Below are 24,120 nucleotides of genomic sequence, written 5' to 3'. Positions count from 1 at the left end.
TTGTAATATCAGATACAGTTGATGCCGCTTATTATAATCATGGATAATGTTATCATTTGGGCATTGTTATCACTTTTACAAAGAACAGAATGGACCAATATCATAACACTGGAAAAAATTTGTTCATAATTATCTGAACTTTGGATAATGTTACCAATCTTTTTCTGTCGAAAGTTTTTTTGCGAATTCTGAAGCTAAGGTTTAACCAAACTTATTTTCTTCCCCATAAGTTATCGTTATCAGGCTGCGAGACTATGTAGAAGGTTTGAAGGTGTTCTCTTCTCCTTCTGTTGTTGACAAACTTTTCCATTCTTAATGTCGTAATTCAGTCCATAGTAGTCGCTGTGATCCATGTATGTGTGGAGCTGCTTCTGCAATAACCTTCCTATGGTGAAGGCAAATGTACAAAAAAAAAGCCTTTCTCCTTCAGTTCTTGATCGGTTTTTTTCAGTTGACCAGATTCAAATTTCTTTCTAAGACATTGTCAAGAGATCTATGAAATATATATTGTACATTTAAAAAAAAAAATTGTAATTCATGATATACATTAGACAGTTTCATTCTAATGTCTCACAATGGCTGAATGCAGGATTTTAACTCAAAGAAAAAAACTCCTGTTTTAGAATAAAATAAAAAATGGAACAATTGATCATTTTGTAACCAATTATGTGGGGAAATAAAAACAGTTGTCCGGTTTTACCAATCACCCATTATCATACCTTCCGTTTGACCAATTGACCAAACAAAACTTCTTTTGGATATAGTTATTATTCAGTTATTTTTATCAGATACTTGGAGTCTCGATGTAATCATATTAAGCGGCGTGGACTGTATGTACTGTGCGTTAATATAAAATGGAAATGTTAAATGAAGCTATGTATGATCACTTTATAAGTTATGGATAATTTCTTAACAGGGAATCACTCATTCGCTCAGCATTCCAGTGCCTTCAGTTGGTGGTTGCAGATTACCCACCTGTTATGCCATGTACCTGCTTGCAGTTCTGTGTTGATACTGCAGCCAAGTTTGGTTCACAAAACCAAGAGTTCAATGTTTCTTTAGCAGCTGTTGGTCTTTTGGTATGTACATGCATAAAAACATATACTAAGGAGTGGGCATATATATTTTATAATTAAGAATGAATTACCAAACATTGTTTTAAAAAAAAATTCATATCTCAAACATGTGAATGGCATTTAAACCTTTAAAATCTTAAAAAAAGGATGAAATTTAAAAAGAAAATTTATATCTTCAGTTATTCCGAATTTATAAGAAAAATGCAGAAGAATACATAAAACCAAGTCTAAATGTAACTGGAGTTAGTTGTCAAAATTGTTGTACTATTTTGGAAATAAGTGATAAGATTTCCTTGCAAAATAAATCGAACAGTCTCTCTTGAAACTTCTGTAAAACCTCATCTTGATTACTCAAATTTTGCTTAAAAAAATGAAGCTGCCTTTAACCTAGGGGTGACCAATCTACAGCATGCTTGTCAAAATTGGCTTGACATGGGATTAGGAATGGCACACAAAGGCTTCATTAAAAAAAGGGAATTCTATTTGATTATTCAGTTAAATTTCTCATTTTTGAACCATCTTTTTTTTATCCACAATATTGTGTGTGTGTAGATTACCAAACATTTGGTTTTCTCATGCCATCTGAAGTTAGGGCTTATGATGATGAAGTTGGCTATTATAAAATTCTTTGTTTCAATTTTTTTCCTGTTGTAGATATTATAATAATTCAGGAGGTATATCTGTCTACACCAAGCAAATTTATCAATTTACAAAACTTGATTCTATTGCTATGCATTTGGCTAAAACCATTGTGTTGTTAATCAAAATCATTTACAAATAACCATTCTTAGCATTTACAGATCACGTGCATACACTGTTGTTCAATTTACTGATGAGTTAGATAATGTACTTAAGAGAAATAAAAACCTCAAATCTCTCTAGTTTTAATAGGAGACATTAATATTGACATTTTGTCTACAGGAACAAGTGATCCTATCCTAATCTTGCATAGATCATATTTTTACTCGCTGTTCAAGAAATATAAATGTTCATTCAAGCTATCTTTTCTGTCGATATAACAGATCATTATCCAGTTCCATGTTATTTGATATTTTCAAAGCCAAAACCCATACAGACACAACACCCAGAAGTATATTAGAATTGTAGATTACAATGCCCTCTTTTCATACTTAACACATTACAGTTTTACCTCATACACTAACGATTCAGGTCTTGCTTTTGATGAATTCATTTTTAAGCTTGAAATAATAATGAGAAGAATCATACACACACTCGAAATTATCAGATTAATAGAGGAAAACAGAAATCGAATCCTTGGTTCTATAGTGAACTCTGCAACCTCACAAAAATAAAACAAACTTTATTTTAAGTGGAAAAGATTTCCATATGATAACCTTATATTAACTGCTTACAAAAATGTTGTTTCAATAATGAGATCAAGGATTAAGATTTCAAGGTATAGCTACTACTCATCCGAGTTTAACAAATGTAACTCTTTCTAAACACTGGTAGTTCATTAACAAACTAACAGGTACTCATGATGAACAATCAAAATTGCCCTCTAATACTAACTTGATATCACTCACCAATAATTTTAATACTTTTTTTACTTATTCCTCACTCAGGCTTTCTCTCAATTATGACTTTCGACAATTTCTCTCAGACGGTAGTGTTAATTCACTTTTTCCTCTCTGATAGAATAATAATGAAATTATAAAAATTATTGATTCTTTATCATCATCAATTTCTTCTGGCATCCCAAATTCACTAGTTCTAAAAAAACTCCCATTCAAAACAATTCAAGCGATGACTCACCTGATTAACTCCTGTGTTTTGAATGGTGTTTTCCCTGATAGTCTAAAAACTACCTCAGTTACCCTGATTTAAAAGACAAGTGGCCGTAATAACTTCAATAATTATAGACCTATACAATTTTGAACTCTGTTTCTAAAGTCTTTGAAACATTACTCAAAAATAGACTTTATTAATTTCTTCATCAATGTAACTTTTTCTCAGATAATCAATATGGATTTTGCCCTAACAAAAAAATACAGAATTGGCCCCCCCTTCTACAGTTTTAAAAAATATCAATAATTCTTATTAAATCATAGCTATTTTTCTTGGTATCACAATTTAACAGTGGGTTTTGTCCCATAAAATATTTCTAGAAAACTAAACTTTTTTGCTGAGTTAGAGGAACTCCTCTCAACTTTTTAAAAGCTTACCGGACCAATAGACAGCAGATTGTAAAATGTGATAAGGTCAGTAATCTAATGAAAATTACTAAAGGCTTTCCTCAGTGATCGAATATTGGTCCCTACTTTTCCTTATATTCATCGATCTCTGCAAGCTGAATTCCCCAGGTAAAGTTATAACCTTTGCCATTGATAGTGTTTTCATTTATGCAGCAAAAGATAACCAATCACTGATTAATATTATTAACAATGATTTAATAAAAATTAAGAATTGATTCTCTGCTGTCTTGAATTAAATGTTGCTACAACTAAATTCATTAATTTTTCCTTACAATCTGATCTTCAACAAAATATTAATATTATCTTTCACAATTTTGACTGCTCCAGTGCTCCCTGTAACTGTGCTCATCTTGAACAGGTTAATACCATCAAATACCTAGGAGTTTTCATTGATTTGATTCTGAAATGGAAATCACATATGAACCATATCTAATCTCTGGTATATATCGTATATAGTCGTTATAAGCCAGGTTTTTGGGTTAAAAAATTTGTTGTTTAAATTGAAGGGGGGAGGCTTATGCACAGGTCAGTTTTTGAGTAGCAAATATCGACCTCCACTTTACCTAATCATATAACTACATGTCCTCCGCACAACTAATGTGAAGATCGATGACATCATTGCACTACTTTAGATGGTGTCACTAATTACTAGTGATTTTTGTAGGGTCAGCTTATACCCTGGTTTTCAATTTATTGCAGTTTTGGCAGTCCTCTGAAGGGGGGGGGGGGGGTTGGCTTATATATGAGTATATACAGTTAATTTACAGGCTTTACTATCTCAAACCATATATCAGCTTGTCACTTCTATTGGTTTTGTATTACTCATTTTTTCATTATCATCTGCTGCATAGATTATCAGTTTGGGGATCCAACTATATTACAAATTTATACCCATTGATTTACCTTCAAAAAATGATAATCAGATAAATCACAAATGACTACAGATCATCAGTTCATGAGCTTTACCATTTACTAAATATCCTCCCAGGATGGAACCTTTACTTTTTCAAATTTATCTTTATTTTGTAAAAAAAAAATCAAATTTTCTTACCTATTAACATTAGATTAATTACCTTTAGATTATCCCCAAGATACAATAACATTTACCTAATTCCAAAAATTAATAAAACAATCTGAAAAAAATACTTCACCTATCTCGTTTCATATTTCTATAATAATTTACCTAATGAAATTAATCAGAACTCAGCTTCTATACCAATCTTTAAGAAAATCTTTAAAAAATACCCTTTTTTAATATCACTGACATAGAATAATTCTATTAGAATATTCACCTCATCACCCCCTTCATTTGAATTTCTATGTCCAAAATTCACAGGCCCTTCTTATCTAGTTAATTCCAATCATCTTCATGACAAATTTGTTTTTAATTTATTTTATTACCTTTTTTTCTCATTTTAGCAAAAATTCATAATAAAAAATGCAACCCATTGATATTGTTTCCACCGCAACTGCCACAGTCGATTTTATGTACAGTATTTTGTGTTTTCCCCTCCCCTTTCATTTATTATAATCATTATTATTATTTATTATAATTGTGCTGAATTTTCTGTCAATATATACTCTATAGCTTAGCAATTTTTTCCTAATTTTTTTTTGTATAATATTGTTTTCCAACAGAATAAAAATATGTTGATTGATTGAGAATCATCAAAGCCATCTTAATAGGCACTTTGCCTTTTGCCAAGGCAAAGTGGTGTTCTAGGATCCCTTATATAGCTTGAAGTACCTTCCTACCAATTACTACACTTACTCTAAAAAAATCAAAATTCATGGTACTAAATCTCATTCCCCCCCCCCCCCCCCATCCATTAAGACAAGATAGCTTTGGAGCTGTCATTTATTCAGTGCTTTTTCGTTTCATTTTTATTCGAAACCCTCAATCAGAGGCAAAAAGAAACCATTGGGGGGGGGGGAATTAAGGTTGCTGCATGTTCAATATGTACGTACAGGATTCAATGGCATTCACATGGATTGCATTGTGCCTTCATAAATTAGTGAGGAGCCCCAATACCCTGAGCCTCCAGGAGGGTGAGATGAACTTTTATTGATACTTGTACACGATTTACGTTATGGGAATTGAATTTGTGAAAAATAAAGAAAATTTAGCTCAAAAAGACAACAAAATCAGCATTTTTATAGAAACAAGAAGATAGCTAAAACATTGTAAGGTAATGTGGTCTAGATGTGGTGACATCTCCTAAAAGGGGGACATATGGTCTATGCATTGATTTTAAAAGTGGCACATGCTTAAAAAATTATTTTTATAGTGGCACGGCTTGGAAAAAGGTTGGTCACCTCTGTTTTAACCTTTTTAGCAGCACAGCATAAATCAGTAGACTCCGTTCATAATGCCATATTTTTTAAATGATGTACGCTGTATTCCGATTTTCAATAGGTGCAAACTAAGGAGTATACAGAAAAGTGTTCTGTTGAGAAACATTTACTTTGCAAAATATCTGGGCTTGTCAATGCTAAAATAAGTGGCTTTTAAGGAGTCAAAATATCTCGTCAATGCCGCTTTAAGGGTTAATAAGGCTGATTCCATGTTCATATTAAAATAAATCACACATCTACAAAGGTATTAATTTACATTCAAATTATAATTAATTCAGTTTTTTGAATTATATTTAAATTGTGATAGCTGAAATTCAACAGAAACAAATTTTTGATACTTTTAATCTAGTGAATTCTTGAAACAAAAAAGGCTTTCGTAGCCATCGTGTAAATTAGAATTAAATTTAAAAGCTTTCGGGTTTTTTGGCCGACGTGAAATACAGTTTTTGTCTTTCGACGTTTTGTTCGCACAAGTGGTGAACATTTTCAAGAATTGCATAACGTGGGCAAAAGGCTATTACTTATCCCTTCTCCCTGCTTGAGTCGCGCTACCTCATCGGGATTGGTCTGTTGCGCGAGTCTGTTTTCCCCATTTACAACTTTGGCCAATGGGGAAAACAGACTGGTGCAACAGACCAATCCCGATGAGGCAGTGCAACTCAAGCAGGGAGAAGGTGTAAGTAGTAGCCTTTTGCCCACGTTACGCAATCCTTGAAAATGTTTGCCACTCGTGCGAACGAAACGTTGAAAGACAAAATTGTACTTCACGTTGGCCAAAGAACCCGAAACCTTTTAAATTTAATTCTAATCTAGTAAATTCATGTTTAGCAAGGGTTTAAAATACAGGTATAATAAAGATCTTGATTTTTTGTGAAATGGTAAATCAATTGTGTTGTAAAAAACATATATTGGCTGAATTTTAATTACAAAGCCATATAAGAAAGGAGAATAAAAAATCGGAAAAATGTTTAAGTGTTCAATTTTCAGATATAATAGATATTATTTCTTTATATGCGTATATTAACACTATGTGATTTAATGCTTATTTTTAGTGGAATATTGCCGACTACTTATTTGAGAATAAAGAAAAGGTCATGCAAGCTCTATCTAATATTTCTGATGAAGAAATAGAAGTACTATCTTCTGCTCAGATTCAAAGCAATAGTAATGACAGCATTCCATTATTTGACAGACTATGGATGAGTTTATTTTATCGTTTGGGAGACCTTTGTGTTGATTCAAGACCAGCTGTTCGTAAAAGTGCTGGGCAAACTTTGTTCAGTACCTTAGGGGCTCATGGGTCACTCCTTCAACAGAATACATGGCAAGTGGTGTTGTGGCAGGTACAAAACTTTATTTTTTTTTTATTTTTCAATTTTAATTATTTTCAGCTTTATTAAAAAGTTATTTTTAATTTCCTCAAGTTTTAAGTTGAAATTCAAAACAACTTAATTTATTATCAATGTGATTGTGAGTTGAAAGCTAAGAATGAAGGATGACAATGATCAGAAGTATTTTGCATACCAGAAACTTAGAAACTTGGTATTTTTTACAGTCAGTCAAACATTTTAGTCTTAAAAGAATTCTCTCTTAAGACTTGGCATAATCATTTATATTTATATTATTCATTATTTTTAAGAGAAAATTAGCTTACATAGAACTAAATTACTTGTATGAAATTTAAATTGTATAATTAACCCTCTTAAACTACTCAAAAAGTTTGAAAAAAATATTTTTCCTCTGTTGTAGTGAAATTTTTTTTTAATGTCGCAAATCATCAATAAGCAATTCAACAGCTTACTCAGCTCATCATTTATACAATGAGAGCAGTTTTAGGATTAAACAAAAAATTTTCATTCATCATACTAAATATTAAACTTTATACAGATTTACAATTTCAGATGTTTTTATTATTAGGTTTTATTCCCTCTGCTGGATAGAGTAAGATCTCTATCTGGTGCTGCTTCTGCTGACAAAATCACAGATATGGGAGGCAATATTCTTATCCATCATTCTCGTAACACTGCCCAAAAGCAATGGGCTGAAACTCAGGTACCTTTATTTTGATCAGTTTTTTTTTTCTTTTTGAAAAAGCAGATAGGCATTTGATTACAAATGACAAATAGCATGTTGGTTTTCTTGTAGTCCCGGAATCATTTGAACAAAATAATCTGATGCAGTGTATGCTTATTGTTTGTTGGTTTTTTAAGAGACATAGGAAAAACAAATTAGAAGATGGTTTTGTAGTAAAACCACTTAACCAGAAAGGATATTAAAGGGTGAAATTATTTTATTTATTTAATCGCATTATGACAATTACATTTTTTACAGTTGGAATTTGATTTGCATTTTTATGATTTATGAACAGCATCCTCATTCATTGGAAAAAAATATTTAGAAATGTTAAAATTAAATGTCTAAATGAATTTAAAAATATGGAATTTTTTCTGTAAAAGAATTTTTGGAGCATGTTCTACATTTCACTAATTGGAAGTTTTAGCTCACCAGGTACTGTATGAAAAGTTTATTTCTTCATGTACACAACCCCTCAGAACAATTATGACAGTTTAAGAAACCACATTTTTGTCATTTGAAAACATTTTGTAAGTGAAACCACATGCTTTTCAAGTCCATAATTGCAGAGATAGTCTTGTGGACAAAAAGTTAGAAACAGCCTTGCATGTAGGAACATAATTTAAGAAATTGAATTGATTTTGTCAAATAAATCGAGTTGATTCAAAAACTTTTAGTTGATAATTTCTATTGAATTTTTTTATCAGTTCAATTAACTCTAACTAAAATTTTTGTGATTAGCAATTGATTGATTAAACAGGCGAGCCCAAAAATTAATTGCAGTAAAACCTCCCAACAACGGCCACTAATTTGACCATGAAAATGTGGCCGCTGTTGAGAATAGAAAAAAAGAAAAAGAAATTGTTATCTATATAACATATAAAATGATAGCCTTTCTTAATTGATTATGATAATTATATAATAATTATATTATGATATATATGATTGTATGACCAGCATCACATGAAGATGGGGTGCTAAGAATCTCTGGGTTGGACCAGGCTGCCAAAGAAAAGGAGAGGAGAAAATCGAACTTGCCAGTGGACATGTATTTTACTACAGAGGAACAGATAATGGAAGAACCAGTAAAGTATGATATCTCATTCTTAAAAAGTGGAAAAATCGCATTCTTGTGTTAGATAGCACGTCTGATAGAGTTGCAAAGTTGGTCATGGAAATATCAAGCAGATACCAAATACAGATAATACAAGTCTATGCACCAACAACAAGCTATTCTGAGGAAGAAGTAGAAGACTTTTATATGAAGAATTAGACGAGATGAATAGTAAAGGAAAACATATCAAAATAGTAATGGGTGACTTCAATGCTAGAATTGGAGCGAGAAGAAATGGTGAAAACTCAGTTGGAAATCATGGTTACGGTGTACAAAATGACAAAATTACGGTGTATAAAACAAGGAAACAGACTCATTGAATTTGCAGAGAGCAAACAGTAATGCATCATCAATTAGTTTTTTAAGAAGAAACCCCAAAAAAAGTGGACCTGGAGAAGCCCAACTGGAGCAACAAGAGAGATCGACTGCATCCTATCTAATAAGAAGCATATGATCCAAGACTGCAGTGTTCTCAACAAATTCAATACAGGAAGCGATTATCGACTGGTGAGATGTAAAATAGTGCTTAACACTAGAATGGAAAGAGAAAAACTTATCAAAAATACAAGAACTGTCTATGGCAAATCCATAGCTGCCAAGTCTCCCGAATTTTAGCTTCATCCCTCGACCTCCCGAAAAGTTCTTAAATCTCCTGAATTTTTGTGAAAATCATAAAAAATCCCTAATTGTCCCTAAAAATTCCCTACTTCATTTAAAAAAATCCCAGCTTCTGGAAAAAATCCCTAAGGAATTTCTTGTGGGGCATGAAGTCTTTTGCATCTGTTTTTTCCCCCTTTCAAAATGACGTCACATGTCGTAAATGGGGAAATTCCTTTTCTAAGGAAGTTTTACAAACCCTCTGATGGTAACAAAAAAGTTGTTGGTCTTATCGTGCAGGGAAATAGCTTAGCAGCCAATAGTCCTGGATAATAATTGAAGATTATAGTGACACGCATGTGATCAAAATTTCTTTTGTTGAAGTTACGTATGTGTGATATAACAAAACATGAATACTGATAAGCAAAAACATATTTAATCAATTTTAAAGATACTTATTCCCCGATGAATTTCCTTTCATCAAACGTTCCAGAAAAGGGCAGACTTTTCTTTTTTGTACAAGTTGTGTTACGGACATAAACTTTGGTCATAGAAAGACTGACATCATCGCTCATGTGAAATGAAAAAAACATCAAGCAATGGTCACAAAAAGTCAGTGTTCTTCAAAAATTGACACTTTTTTCCCCTTCATCTTCCGATGATTTTGGGGTCATTCGTGCAGAATGTTTGTTCACAGTGTTTCTGATTGAACACAATATTTATTTATTTTTTTAGATCACCATTTTCAAGTTTTGGCCTCCAATTTCACTTGTTTTTTGCATATGGATTTTATTCCCAAGCATTTAATTTCCATGTGTGTAAAATTCCTTTTTTATTTGACTTGAGTAGGGATTTTATTTCCTAAGCTTTAACTTTTATGTGTAGAAAATCCCTATTTTATTTGGAAAAATACTGTTTGTATTTATTAGGGAATGGTTTTATCATAAAATGCGGGTCTGCACGAAAATTTCCCTAATTTTCATTTTCAAAAGTTGGCAGCTATGCAAATCTTCAAGAACATCTATATAAATTCCAGTTAGAGCTTATGAACCAATTTGATTTGTTATATAACACCACTGCAGATAGACAAGATGTCATCACGATGAACCAAACTTTAATCACTACCCAAAAAGAAGTAGCTGGAGAAAAAGAAATCAAACGGATGAAGAAAATAACAGAAAAAACCCAAAGAAACTGATGAAAGACCGGAGAGAATTTCAGATTAAGAACATAACCCTAAATCACAAAAGTGAAATATGCAGAACTTTGTAAGACGGTACGAAAGCAGATCACAGAAGATGTCAGGAAGTTTAATTACAATATTGTAAAGAAAGCACTGAAAGATAATAGGAGCTTAAAGTCAGCAAAACGAAAACTGTGTTGGGAGAAAGGAAATTTATCCACTAAAAAAGATATATGGAACAATCACAAAAGATGGAAATGAAATTACTAGTATTGTTGAATTTTATAATACTCTATACAAACATGAAGAAAAAGGGATCAGAACAGAGGGAATGGAGTAGGAAGGAAAGAAAATGGAACAGAATTTTACAAGAGTAGCACCTGTGCTGAAAGAAGAAGTCTACAAGGCTATAAGATGCATGAAAAAAGGAAAATGCCAGTCGAAGATAAGATCTCAATAGACATTGTTAAAGAAGCAGGAGAAGAATTTGCCAGTTTGCTACTTTGTTCACAAATTGTCTCACAAAATTGGATATGCCTGAAGATTGAAATAACGCAATGATAGGTCTTTACAAAAATAGGAAAAAAGAGGATATCAGGAATTATCAACCAATCAGTCTCTTATCAGTAATTTATAAAATCTTCACCAAAGTGCTGACATATAGGCTTGAATCCATATTGGAAGAAGCCCAACCAAAAGAACAAGCAGGCTTTCGAAGTTGATTTAGTACAATGGATTACATTCAAACAATCAGAGAACTCAGAGAGAACCCCAAGGAATACGAACTATCATTGTGTATAGCCTTCATTGATTTTTAGAAAGTGTTTGACTCTGTCTTCACATCTACTGTTGTTAAGGCTCAAAGTAATTGGGATAGAGAAGACATACATCAATATCATTAAGGAAATATATGACAAAGCAACTGCAACCATTCGTTTGAATGAAGGAAAAGCAAAGATTTTACTCTTGGGAAAGGTATCAGACGGGGTGATACTATCTCACCAAAAGACTTTACTGCTGTTTTAGAAGAAGTATTTAAGAAACTGGATTGGAATGAGAGAAAGGAATTAAAATAAATGGAGAATTTCTCAACCATTTGGATTTTGCCAATGACATTGTTATTATCAGCAATAATCCAGACGAACTAGAAGAAATGATACAAGAACTGGCAAAGGCAAGTATTCAGGTGAGTTTGAAAATGAATCTGTAAGAGACTAAAGTTATGTTCAACTCCTTTGTGTTGACGAAGACGATCTTGCTCAACAACACAGGCATCACAAGGAGAGACAGAAAACGAACCACTTTGATAAGAAGCCACACAAAGGCATATGCTGTCATGAAAAGAATTAAGCATTTAAAATTGGAAACGGGCTGGACATATTGCAAGAAGACAGGACAACAGATGTAACACAAGTATTCTGGGTTGGTACCCCTGTGGGGGGGGGGGGGTGTTAAACATCCAAGAAGGCGTCCCCACACAAGATGGATAGACAAGATCAGAAAAGTGGCTGGAGTCAACTGAATGGCTAAAGCATCAGACAGTAAAATGGAGTAATTTAGAGGAGACCTTCATCCAGCAGTGGCTTGAAATCGTTGTTGCTGATGATGATATATGATTATATTGATAATATTGTAATAATTGATTAATTGATCTGCAGTGCTATTTTAACATCCTAAAATTTAGGCTTGCAGTGCTAAGTAGAACACAAGACTTGTGTTCTGCGTAGACTCATTGAGAAAAACCGAAATGTACCAAGACAGTTCTTTGTTCCCACCCTACAATCAACTAAAGCAGTTTCCCAAACTTTCTGTTCCATCGATGCCCCTTCTTCAGAAACTTTTCCTCTCACCCACCCCCCCATCTCAAGAGAACACATAGGATCCCAGTTATGCTCATAGCTTCTATTGCCCCCAGGGGGGATAAGAAGGGTGTCTTCCAATTTCCCATGATGTTGCCTTTTAAGCCATAGATTCATCGCCACCAGGGGTAATATTGCTTACTTGGGAAATACTGAACTAGACCATACATGTTCAACTCATGACACGTGGGCTAAATGTGGCCCGCAATCTCAAATCTAATTTTGTAAGAATGAACTAAGAAACACATTCTCAGATCACTTCAATTACAACCAGCACATTTACAGATCATTTAATTGAGCTGGGGTGTTCCAGATTACTTAAGTGACTTGTGGCACATTCCCACTTTAATTGAGTATTCTGCAGCACATTTTCAGATTTAGGTTATTTTTAAATGCAGCTATAGAGCACTTGAGTGGCCCTTTTTCAGGGTTCCTACAATCTTGAAAATCAAGGTAAAAAATTTGGTCACACAGGGATCAGACAAGAAAGTTATTGAAAGTCAGGTAAATTTCTAAACACTGGAATATTTTTTCACAGAGATTGTAAAAAAATGTGATTGAAAAGAGAAAAATAATACAATATCCTTTTTTCTCTTAGTTAAACTCAATAGTTTCTTTTCCACTTCTTTTCCATTTTCTTATTGACAGTATCATGTTCCTTTTTACTGAGCGATATCTGTCACTTTCTCTTTCTCCCTCTATTCTTACTATTATAGCTGTTTTTTCATCTCCACTCTAGTTTACTTTCATAAAATTTAGATGCTAGATTTTTAAATGTTTGAGCCTGCTGAAAGAAAAGGGTGGTTTATTGGGGATTGCTGAATACATTCAATATATTAATATCATTAAGTAATATAAAATAAGGGGGTTTTTTAAACAAAAATAATTTGTTATGAGGCACATGCCACAAACAAAGGTTTGAAACATTTTTTGCATGTTGAAAAATCACACTCTCAATTCAATCTTACACACTTGATCAAGGAAAAGAAAATTCTTTGAAGTTCCTTGCATATCTGAGTTAAACTCATTAAATTGCATTTGAGTTTCTAATTTAGAATCTATAATATAGCTATGAGAATGAATATGAAATCAAGATTACGGTAGAAAAACAATATGAAGCTCTGCCTATATCTGAATGAGGTTTATAAAACAGATAGGACCCTAAGATGCAGAGAAACAAGGTTCAATCCAGCCACTTCAATCAAGTCTTAGAATACGGATATTTAAGAATTGCTCGAAATATGTTACTGTTATTTCCCAGCATATTGGCTGAATATGGTGTTAAAAATTTTCATCTCAAAATTAAACAGTTTAAAGTTCAAGGGTACTATCATTCATTATTTTGTATGAAAGAGAGAAATGACCTAATTAAATGAAAATCTTGATAAAATGTTTTTTCTAAAGTATTATTGTATAACATGAAACTTGTGAGAGGGGTGGTATATCAATTTGATGCCAAAAGTCTTTTTAGTAAAAGGGTTAATGAGCAGACTTTTGAGAAATATAAATGGCAACTGTGGTGGATAGGGAACAATCACATAACCAGCATGGTGTTTGAAAGAAAGTCGTGTGACGAACCTGCTTGATGACCATATGACTGAATGTTTTGATGACTATATGACTAAAAATTTAGGTAAAGGCAAACACATTTATTTTGTCTACTTAGGTTTTCAGAAAACATTTGACAAGGTCCAGTAACTTTTTGAATGATGAAATAGGAGGCAATTTATTAAATTAGAACTATAACTAATGGATGGGTTGTGAAGTGTTGTAGTGAATGGTGAGTTCTGCAATGAAATGGACATCAGAAGTGGAATCCTTTTTTTTTTCAAGGAAATGTTTTATCTCCCACACCTTTTTGCCTTTTTTTAATGAATTTTATAAGGATGTTGATGAGTTTGTAAGCAAATTTGTAGGTGGAGCTCAATCTTGGCAACAGGATATTACTCCAAAACAACTTGAATCTGATTGCATCATGAGCAGAGGAATAGAGCATGACTTTCATCATTGATAAGGGCATGATTGCTTACTTCGGTTCAAACAGCACACACACACACAACTCACTTATCACCCAAATGGTATGTATAATGGGTTCAAGCTGTTCTAGTCCAAAAAATTATTTCTGGAAGGGTAACAAAATTTCATATTTTATACTGTCTCTAGGGGTCAAAGTTTATATATGTATGAAAACAAAATTTCTTTCATTAGCATGTTAAACAAAAAAAATCTGTTCTTTCTCAATCACAACTCACAAGGTTATAACTATTTTAAGTTGAAGCACCTCTTTTGCTTGTCAATGTGGGTGATACACAAAATTATTTCAGAGGCAAATAATCTAGACCAATTTAATTTATTGATTAGAAATACTCCAACTCCTTATTTTATGTCATTCAATGAAATCTAAATGGAATTCAGGACTTTCCTATTTATGGATGAAATGTCCCACTTTTTTACTAAATCTTGTTAACAAAAGTCATATAACTTATTGTAAATTAAGGGGGCTTGTTTAAATATTATCTCAGAATACAAGTATAATTGATTAAAATTAATGATTCTGTCAAAGCAGATATTCTATGAGCGTTTCTATTTATTTGGGCTGTATATGGGCCAATAATAAATTTTTTCTTCCCCTTAATTTGAGGGTTTGGAAATTAATTTTGTGTCAATGGTTTGCGAAGTCGTTGAAAACTACTGTTCAGATGAAACAAATTTTTTGTATTTACTATCTCAAGGTCTTGGACCATTTATTGTTCATTAACTGACATTCGTTATTCAAAATATTCTGGTGTACATTTTGTATACAGGTGAAAACACAGGTTACGGAACAAAGCAGTTTGTTATGTGTACTTGGTTTTGTGGTTCCCAAAATGTGGTCTGTATTTTTAAAGATATGAACAATGTTTACAATAGAGATAGACAGCTTTTTCTCAGCCCAATATATCAAGTAAATGGATATTTTCTGGATTTTATGCTGAGGTGAACTCAAAAAAAAGTCTGGTCTTCGCCGGGACTTGAACCCAATCCCTCTTGCATTCTGGGCAAGCATGTTGAAGTTAAGATAGGCAATACTGGTGCCTCTACTTAAACGCCTCGCACCACAGTGTGTGAAATAGGGAAGGCAGAGTCGTGTCTCCAGTGGTGAAGATAGAACATGCTTTCCTGGATTGCAAAAGGGCCTGGATTCGAGTTCCGGTGGAGACCAGATGACTTTTCTTTCTGAGTTCACCTTGGCATAAAATCCAGAAACTATCTATTTCCTAAATGTTTACAATGGTCTACAAAGAACTAGAAATAGAAGGGCTCAATTTGTCAATAAATATGCTAATGACAGATGGTCCAAGTGTAAACAAAAACCCTTTTAGAAATGATGGATAGTGCAGTATAATAATCTTTTGTTGTTTTTTTTTTTAAACCGAGCACAACTCAGGTCTATCGCCATAGGCAATTTACTACCTAGTGAGTTGAGCCGGAAGTCTAAGTGTGTGTACCTAACAGTCTGAGTGCGTATCTAGTGTTGTGTATGATTTTTCAGTGCTGCCATCTATATCTCAGAAGTGAAGTGAGGGATGTGTAGTGACTGAATATTTGTACTGTTTGTAGGACTGTTGCTCTCTGTGGCGAGACTTTTTAACAGGGAGATCGGCTTGCATTTGCGTCTCGAAGTTGGGAACCACAGAAAACCAACTTCAGCCGACCACCACTGTGGTGACGGTGGGGGCTCGAACCCGGGTCCCCGCGATGCGAGTCCGTCATTATGACCACTCGACCACCACAGCAGCTAGTATAATAATCTGGTTCTAGTTCTCATGTTTATTTATTTAATATAGCATCATAGATTTTCAACTCTGTTTTTATAGGTTCTGACGCTATCAGGGGTGGCTAGAATTTTTCACATTAAAAGAGATGTGTTGTTAAAGCTTGGTGATTTTCCTCGTGCATGGGCACTTCTTCTAGAGTTCATTGAAAGTTCATCTTTAAGTAGAAACAATGAAGTAAGTATGTATTTGCAGAGGTATAACTGTGAAAAAATAATTGCTGATAAAATATTTTTATTAATACAGTGAAGCTGAGCTGGACTAATTGTAACCACATCTCTCTAGCTGCCAGAACATTTTTTCTACAGCCAAAAATGTCTTTTTCTGAGAAAAAATAGGTTCGAAATAATATTTCTTTCAACTTTTCCAGGAAATAGTGACCCTCCCCCTTTCCATGCTCTATATATGATGACAAAATTTTCAGACATTTAGTGTCATCCTCAGATTCCAATTTAGTAACCATGCATAGAAAATTTTAGGCATCCATACCAGTGTTTTCATCACCATGGTATTCTGGCATTTGGGATTTTTCTACCCCTGTAGTAAAAGTTGAAACAAGAGACCATCAATATCCAGCCATCGATAATCCATTTTCTTCAAATTTCAGGCAGATTTTGAAGCTTATTTTCAAATTTACCATGTTTGCGGGCTGCTTTTTTTTTTTATTCAGTTGAACTAAAAATCTATAAAACTTTTTTTATTCCATTGGGGAACACTAAAATTTTGTTGGCTTTTCATTTAGTGAATAATTTTCTTTAAATTGTTGAACAGGTAATCATTTTCTGTTAAATATATACAGCATATGTAACCATCCAAAATATGGTCCAGAGGTTGGAGGTATTTCGACCTGTATATCACCGTTTATGTGTCATAACTGAACCAAATCAATATTTTTTGCCTAAATATTGTACCATCAACAATAACTTCCAAGCCACTGCATGATGTAGGTCTGCTCTAAATTTTTGTAATTTCTCTGGCTGATCCTTTCGCCATCCAGTTGAGTCCAGTCATCTTTCGGATCTCATTGCTCCATCTTGTTTGAGGTTCCCTCTTGGAGGTTTAACATTATGGGGGTACCAATTCAGAATATTTGTGGTCCATCTGTTGCCCTGTTTTGCTGCAATATGTCTATCTCACATTGTGATGCCTAGCATACATCCTTCCATGCTTCTTTGTGCTGTTTGCAGTCTCTCTATTGTTTTATTTGTGTGTGTCCATGGTGTAGCTCCATAAGCTAGTGCTGGTAGCACACTGGTTTCAATACTTTTCAGTCATAGCAGCATGTTGCTCTTCAGAATCACAGTTCTTGCCAAAAGTGCTCCATCCTAAACAGTATTCCTTGTATCTATCTCTCTGAGTTCTCTGATTGTATGTTATTCACACAGTACTAAATCCACTTCAAAAACCTGCTTTTTCTTTTGGTTGAACTGCACATATGTAGATTCAAATATAGATGTCAACACTTTGATGAACATCTTATAAATTACCGATAAGAGACTAATTGGTTGTTATTCTTGATATCCTATTTTTACCCTTTTTGGGGGAAAAACCATTGTTGCATTATTCCAGCCTTCTGGCATATCCAATCTTGTGAGACAATTTGTATGTAAAGCAGCTAGCATACTGGTAAAACTTTCTTTGGCTTCCTTAACAATGTCAATTGAAATCTCATTTTCATCGGGACATTCCCCTTTTTTCATGCATTTTACCTCCTTGTAAACTTCAACACAGGCACTACTTCTATTCCATTCTTTTTTTTCTTCCTGCTCCCTTTTCTCTGTTCAGACCCTTTTCTGAGGACAAGCGTCTTAGATAAAGATGACTGAATGACTCTGATTCACTGACTATTGCATCCTATATAAGCTGGGGGTAAGGGAGATTTTAAAAGATAGAACTCATTATTGCTCCCCAAAGAATTTGGAGTTTAAATTGAAGCAAAAGTTATGTACTGTCAACACTTGATTTTACAAACCTACAATTTACAAACACACTATTTTTAATGAACTAGCATGTCATTAAGATAATGTTAAAATCCTCTCTGTTTTATGAATTCCCTCTACTTTCTATTTCACGAACTTTGTTTTTCTTCTGCTATTTTCTTGTCGGTTATATTATTCTTCCAGGCACCTCTGAGTTCATTGTAATCAATTGTACACTTCCATTCAGACGTTCCATGTGTCTTAAAAGTCAATTACCAAGTATACAGGTGTTTTGTGAACACATGCCAAGAAGGAAGGTTGGATTGTTGGTGGGGTGACCATGAATTGAAGATATGTTGACAACATAATTCCCTCTTTGTACATTATGATTGGATAAACTGGCGATACATTAGGTTATTCATAAGCCATTGCAAGATGTCCAATATCATGGAAAAGTCACAGAATGGAAAAAGGGTCAGTTAAAGTTATGGAAAAATTACAAAATTTGAGCAAAGGTCACAGATTTTTTGTCTTAAAAAACTTTTTTCCACACTCTATTTTTGGGCTTATTTTAAAGCTGTGACATTCAATTTTTTTCCCTCCCTTTCTTTTCTCCAAGCTTTTTTCTTTTGCTGGGGGATGGGTGGAAAAAAAATTAGAAGAAAGGCATTATCTCTGTCAATGTGCATATTAGGGCAGTTGTTTACGAGGATTGATGGGTCACCACAGTCCTCTTGGAAACAATATTAGTTTTAATACGAGAAAAGACATGACCCCCCACGCACATCTTGGAGCAGGGGGCAGCTTTTATTTATTTTTGTCAAATGGCTGAGAAAGGTTGGCTATGTACACACATGAAACTCGCACAGGAAAATTTTCTAAATTGTTACTTTTAAACAATGATGTTTTGTTAATTTTAAAAATGACTAACACAACTTTCACCATCAAATTCTCATATTTTTTTTATTTATCTACCGCCTTGATATTACGACAAAATCAAGAACAAGTAACCTTTTATTTACATCATTAATTAGAAAATTGGTTTGCTTGTTTCACACAACATAAAAAAGAAGTGCCACCAAATTTACATTGTTGTCTGTTGTTAACATCTCTTTTAAATCAGCATTGACACTCCAACCAGAAAATGCACTCACAGATTAAAAAAATGTATTTGTTCATTAATAAAATATACTTAGATTTTTGTACTGCACAGAGTATACTGTGTGCGTGCGTGCACTGTATTACACTTCTGTGTATTGCGCAGAAAGTAGCAATACAAACAACTTCATTAACACTATCAATGATGAAAATGAAGTGTTAAAAAATATTGATGTTATTAAACAAATTAAGAAAAAAAAAAATCTGGAATTAGTTTAAAAATATATTGAAGTGAATTTTGAACGAAATATAAAAAAAATATATTGTAGCGATTTCAAAATGTCTTGAAAATATATCATGATAGAAAGATTTACCAGTAAAATAATATCTTTATATTGAGATGATTTTAGAATGAGAATAAAGACATTTTCTAGCAAGATTTGAAAAAAATCATTTTGGAGGGATTTATCATAGTATAGAGTATCTTTGTAACGAGATATCGCTTTGAATAATTTTTCCAATTAGTATGTGTAATTAGATAGCATTTTAAACAACAATGCTGTCTCTAAATCATGTTACTTAATTAGCTAGATTTTTCATGGTCCCCATATAGTGAATTTATAGTGTGGAAAAAAAACTTGTCAGCCCCCTACTGTGCTTCTCTGCACGAGTGAATGGGGCATTCACTGTTGGAATTGGAAAATTGGCTGGCAGGATGTTTGTAGCCTCACACATGATGGTATCGGCTCTCACTATGAGCAAAATTTCCTCTATTTTTTTTTTTTTTTTTTTTTTTGTTACCTACGCTGATATGTTTTGTTTGTGCATAGTAATGCAATCAGAAAAGAAATGGGCTGACTCATGCACATTCTGTTTAGACAGCATTTTCTTCTCGTGCATATTTCTGTCCAATGATGTGCTTTGATTCTGACGGCAAACTGCCAATATCATCAGTCGACGCCGATTGTTAAACCGAGGGAACAAACTGCTTAATCACTCACACCTCGCTCCATTCAACGAGCACCCTTGTTTTAATGGAAAGGTGTTTAACCATTTTTGGGGAGTGTGGGCTGATTAATTTGTTTAGAAAAACCACTTGAGGTTGAAAAAGGGCCTCTTGAATTAACTGGAAATGTGTCAAAAGGGCCACTAAATTGAAATGGTCGAGTGATAGATCAATAAATTGATCTATAAAAATGCATCTGGGACACTTAAGTAAACTGTATATGTATCATGGACCATTTAGGTGAGCTGTAAGTTTTCTGCGAGCTACTCAAATGATCCCGAAGCAGGCAGGCCACTTGAATGATCCGCAAATGTGCCATCAGCCACTTGAAGTAAGCTGCAACTGAACTACATGCTGCTTAAGTGAACTGGGGGTTTTCCACAGGTGCAGGTCGCTTAAGTGATTTGAAAATGTGCTGAGGTAAGTTCTTGGGTGATCTGGATATGCTCCGTTGGCAGGTTAAATGATCCGGAAATATGCCGTAGGCTTCTGAAGTAATCTGGAAATGTGTCATGGGCTTCTGAAGTAATCTGGAAATGTGTCATGGGCTTCTGAAGTAATCTGGAAATGTGTCATGGGCTTCTGAAGTAATCTGGAAATGTGTCACAGACCTTTTCAGATAACTCTGAGGGCCACATTTGGCCCGCTGATCATGGGTTGGGCATGTGTGTTTTACATGTTGGAAAATAGTGTTTTGGAATTTTGAAATTCCTTATTTGGTATGGTAGTCCAAGCAATTTCTCTGATGTCTTTTTTTTTCGATCCTTTCAAATAATTATTTAGTGGAGTTTGTATATGTGCTGCATGTGGTAAAAATCTGCGAAAAAAGTTAAGTATTCCAAGGAAATGTCATAGTTTTTTAATTGTTTTTGGTCTTGGATAATTGAGAATCAGCTCAAATTTTTTCTGGCAAGGGTTTGGTGCCTTGTTTGGAAATGGAGTGGCCTAAGAATGAAATCTCCACAACACTGAAGACGCATTTGGAAACATTAATTGTGAGGCCGTAGTTATTGAGCCATTGCAAAACAGTGCGTAAGTGAACCTTATGTTCAGTTTCACTGTCACTGAAAACCAAAATGTCATCTAAATAGACATAACACAATTTCAGATCACCAAGAATCTCATTCATAAATCGTTGGAAAAATTGGGCAGCATTACACAAGTCAAAATTCAGGTAAGGAAATTCAAATAAGCCAAAAGGTGTGAAAACAGCTGTTTTTGGAATGTGAAAGTACGCCCGCACAATGTCAAGTTTTGAAAAATAACTTTTACAATGTAATACATTTGAAAAGTCCTGAATGTGAGGAATGGGGTACCTATCTGGGACCATGCAGGCATTGAGTTTGCGGTAGTCACCCACTGGACGAATACTGCCTGAACTTTTTGACACGACATGTAATGGTGATGACCAAGGTGATTTAGGCCCGCATATTCCTTGATTCATCATAAATTGGAACTCCTTCTTAGTAGCATCATAGAGCTTGGGATGTAATCGCCTGGGTTTGCTATGTATAGGCGGGCCGGTGGTTTTGATGTAATGTACAGTGTTATTCTGAACAGGCTTCACTTTGTGCAACACTTTTGTCAGTTCAGGAAATTCTGCCAAGATTTTGTGACATTCCAAAGTTTCAGAAATTACCTTAATGCAATAGTTTTCAGAGTTATATTAAATTTTTCCAATTTGCAAAAGTTTCGTGAGACTGTTCATTAATCTGCTGTGTTTGAGATCAATTAAAAGTTTAAAGTTGAGAAGAAAATCTGCACCTATGATCGGTATTGGTAAACTTGTAATGAGAAACTTCCACTCAAAACAACGTCTTAATCCACAGTCAACATTGAGAACTTTGGTGCCGTAAGTGTGTATCTTAGAGTTATTGGCAGCAAGCAATTCAAAAGAATCAGGAACTATTTCTGTAAAATGTTTTGTGAATGGAATGCAAGAAACGTCAGATCCTGAATCAATTAAACATCTCAAATGGGATCTTTTATCAAACACATAAAGGCGTCATGTTTTCGCGACCATTGGTGTTAACGTCGGGGATATATTATAGTTGATAGCCGTGTTTAGTTTCCCCGTTTGTTGGTTTGAAAAGTGTACGGTTATTGACATCTGTAGGCGTTGTTGCCAAATCTTGCATGGTAATAGCAAAAGCCAGTTTGTGGTGAGGGAGTGAAACAACGATAAAGAGATCTGAACCTCCATCTAGTATAGTTCGTTTCTCTCTCCCAAGACAAGCAGTTGGGTTTTTTGCTAAGAGAAGCTATTTCCGCTCTCATGGCACTCATTTATGTCAGAAGGGAGGGATTATCAGGTTCAACTTTGTTGACATGTAGCTGCGGGGTCCCTGTGCATTCCATTCTCCTCATGGCATAGATGCTGTTGTTTTATGTGTCTTTTCTAACTTCTATTATTTTGTTGGCCATTTTCGCTAATGTATCTAAGCTCTCTGAGCTGACTGATAGGATGGCCTGTTTCTGATGGCATACGTTGGAACCATAGAGTTTTTAGAAAATCGTCACTTACAGATTTGCGGGCTAAATCTCTCATTTCCCTTAATAGGTGTGAAGGTATTTTGTCCCACAACTGTAGTTTGGACAACAACTTGCATACTTGACGAGTGTTAGAATCAGAATTCTTCGATTATCCATTTTTTAAGGGTCTCATACTTGTTTTTTTCGGGTGGGTTCAATAAAATATCTGAAACAGAAGGGAGCATTTCTAGATCTATAACCTCAATCACGTTATTGTATTTGGTAGTGACGTTAGTTATGGTGGATATTGAAAAACAACTTTCCACTTGAATGAACCATAACTTTATATTTTGCCACCATATGGGCGGTAGTTTCAAGGTAATTTGAGAAATTGAAGTTTTCCAGTGATGGGTCACAGGTGGCGAAGGGTTAGGAGAGTTATCGTTAGGCATTTTTGGATACAGACTATTATGCAAATCTAGTTATATAATTGTGGAAATAAAAATATTTGTTATCCTGACCAAACAAAATAGAGCGATTACATAAAGGTCCTATTTGGCTATTTAGTAAAAATGTTAATTTTGTCTAGCTTGATAAAAAAAAAAAACTCTGAAATTATTAAATCGTGAATTCATTATTTTTATTGTGAATTCGAACATATGACGTAATATATAATATAACAAATATATATATATTTTTAGACACTTTTATCTGCTATAAGTTTCGATTCTTGATCCGCAGAGCGAATACTGACTTTTTATACACCCTGCCAATTGAATAAATATTAAAAATTTGTTAAGGGTTCTGCGGAATAGCCTTGTAATCAGCAATGGTTTCACGCTAGCTTTCACGTTGGAAAACCCTGTGCTAGGTCATTTTGTAGACCATCTGGAAATCAGTTGAAGCTATTTCATCTTGACTAGGACACAGAAGATTGATGAATCGATCAAAGAAACATATTTACTAAAACAAACTACCCAGACCAGCCGAAGTACCTCACTTGTACCTCTGCACAAAGAAATTATATTCACATGATTAGTAACGAACGATAGTAACAACAACCAGTTAGTAGGTTGAATTTGGATGAGGTACATGTATGGTTTAGTAGTAGAAGTAGTACTCATTAGTAGGTTAGCAGATGGGCTGTAAAGGAATTATTAAATCTGAAACTTACTAAAAATTACAGATTACAAATTCCAATAAATAAGTGATAATAAATGCAGAAACATAAAACAAAATACAAAAAATAAAAAATGAGAGGTCAAGGAGTAAAGAAAGATGTTATCCGTACTGACCACCAGAATAAAATTAGATACAGTTGATGTCTAAATAATGTT

At 33.9% G+C, this 24,120-nt stretch overlaps 1 protein-coding gene across 2 annotated transcripts in view; it reads left to right on the top strand.

Moving 5' to 3' along the window:
* The window catches only part of mon2 (Mon2 homolog, regulator of endosome-to-Golgi trafficking), a 183,599-nt gene that overhangs the window by 102,166 nt on the left and 57,313 nt on the right, over nucleotides 1-24,120 (top strand). For both annotated transcript variants that reach the window (XM_089233152.1, XM_089233151.1), the window contains 4 exons: nucleotides 917-1,079; nucleotides 6,700-6,990; nucleotides 7,565-7,699; nucleotides 16,331-16,465. In XM_089233152.1, the coding sequence (XP_089089278.1) occupies nucleotides 917-1,079; nucleotides 6,700-6,990; nucleotides 7,565-7,699; nucleotides 16,331-16,465 (724 nt within the window). The remainder of the gene's footprint in view (nucleotides 1-916; nucleotides 1,080-6,699; nucleotides 6,991-7,564; nucleotides 7,700-16,330; nucleotides 16,466-24,120) is intronic.

Source organism: Pholcus phalangioides, unplaced genomic scaffold (genome assembly GCF_987345545.1).
Source record: "Pholcus phalangioides strain wild (caught in Gottingen) unplaced genomic scaffold, Ppha-v1.0 ptg000007l_1, whole genome shotgun sequence".
NCBI classification, from domain to species: domain Eukaryota; kingdom Metazoa; phylum Arthropoda; class Arachnida; order Araneae; family Pholcidae; genus Pholcus; species Pholcus phalangioides.
The sequence above is the reverse complement of the archived record's forward strand: the minus strand, read 5'-3'. Positions and strand labels throughout refer to the sequence as shown.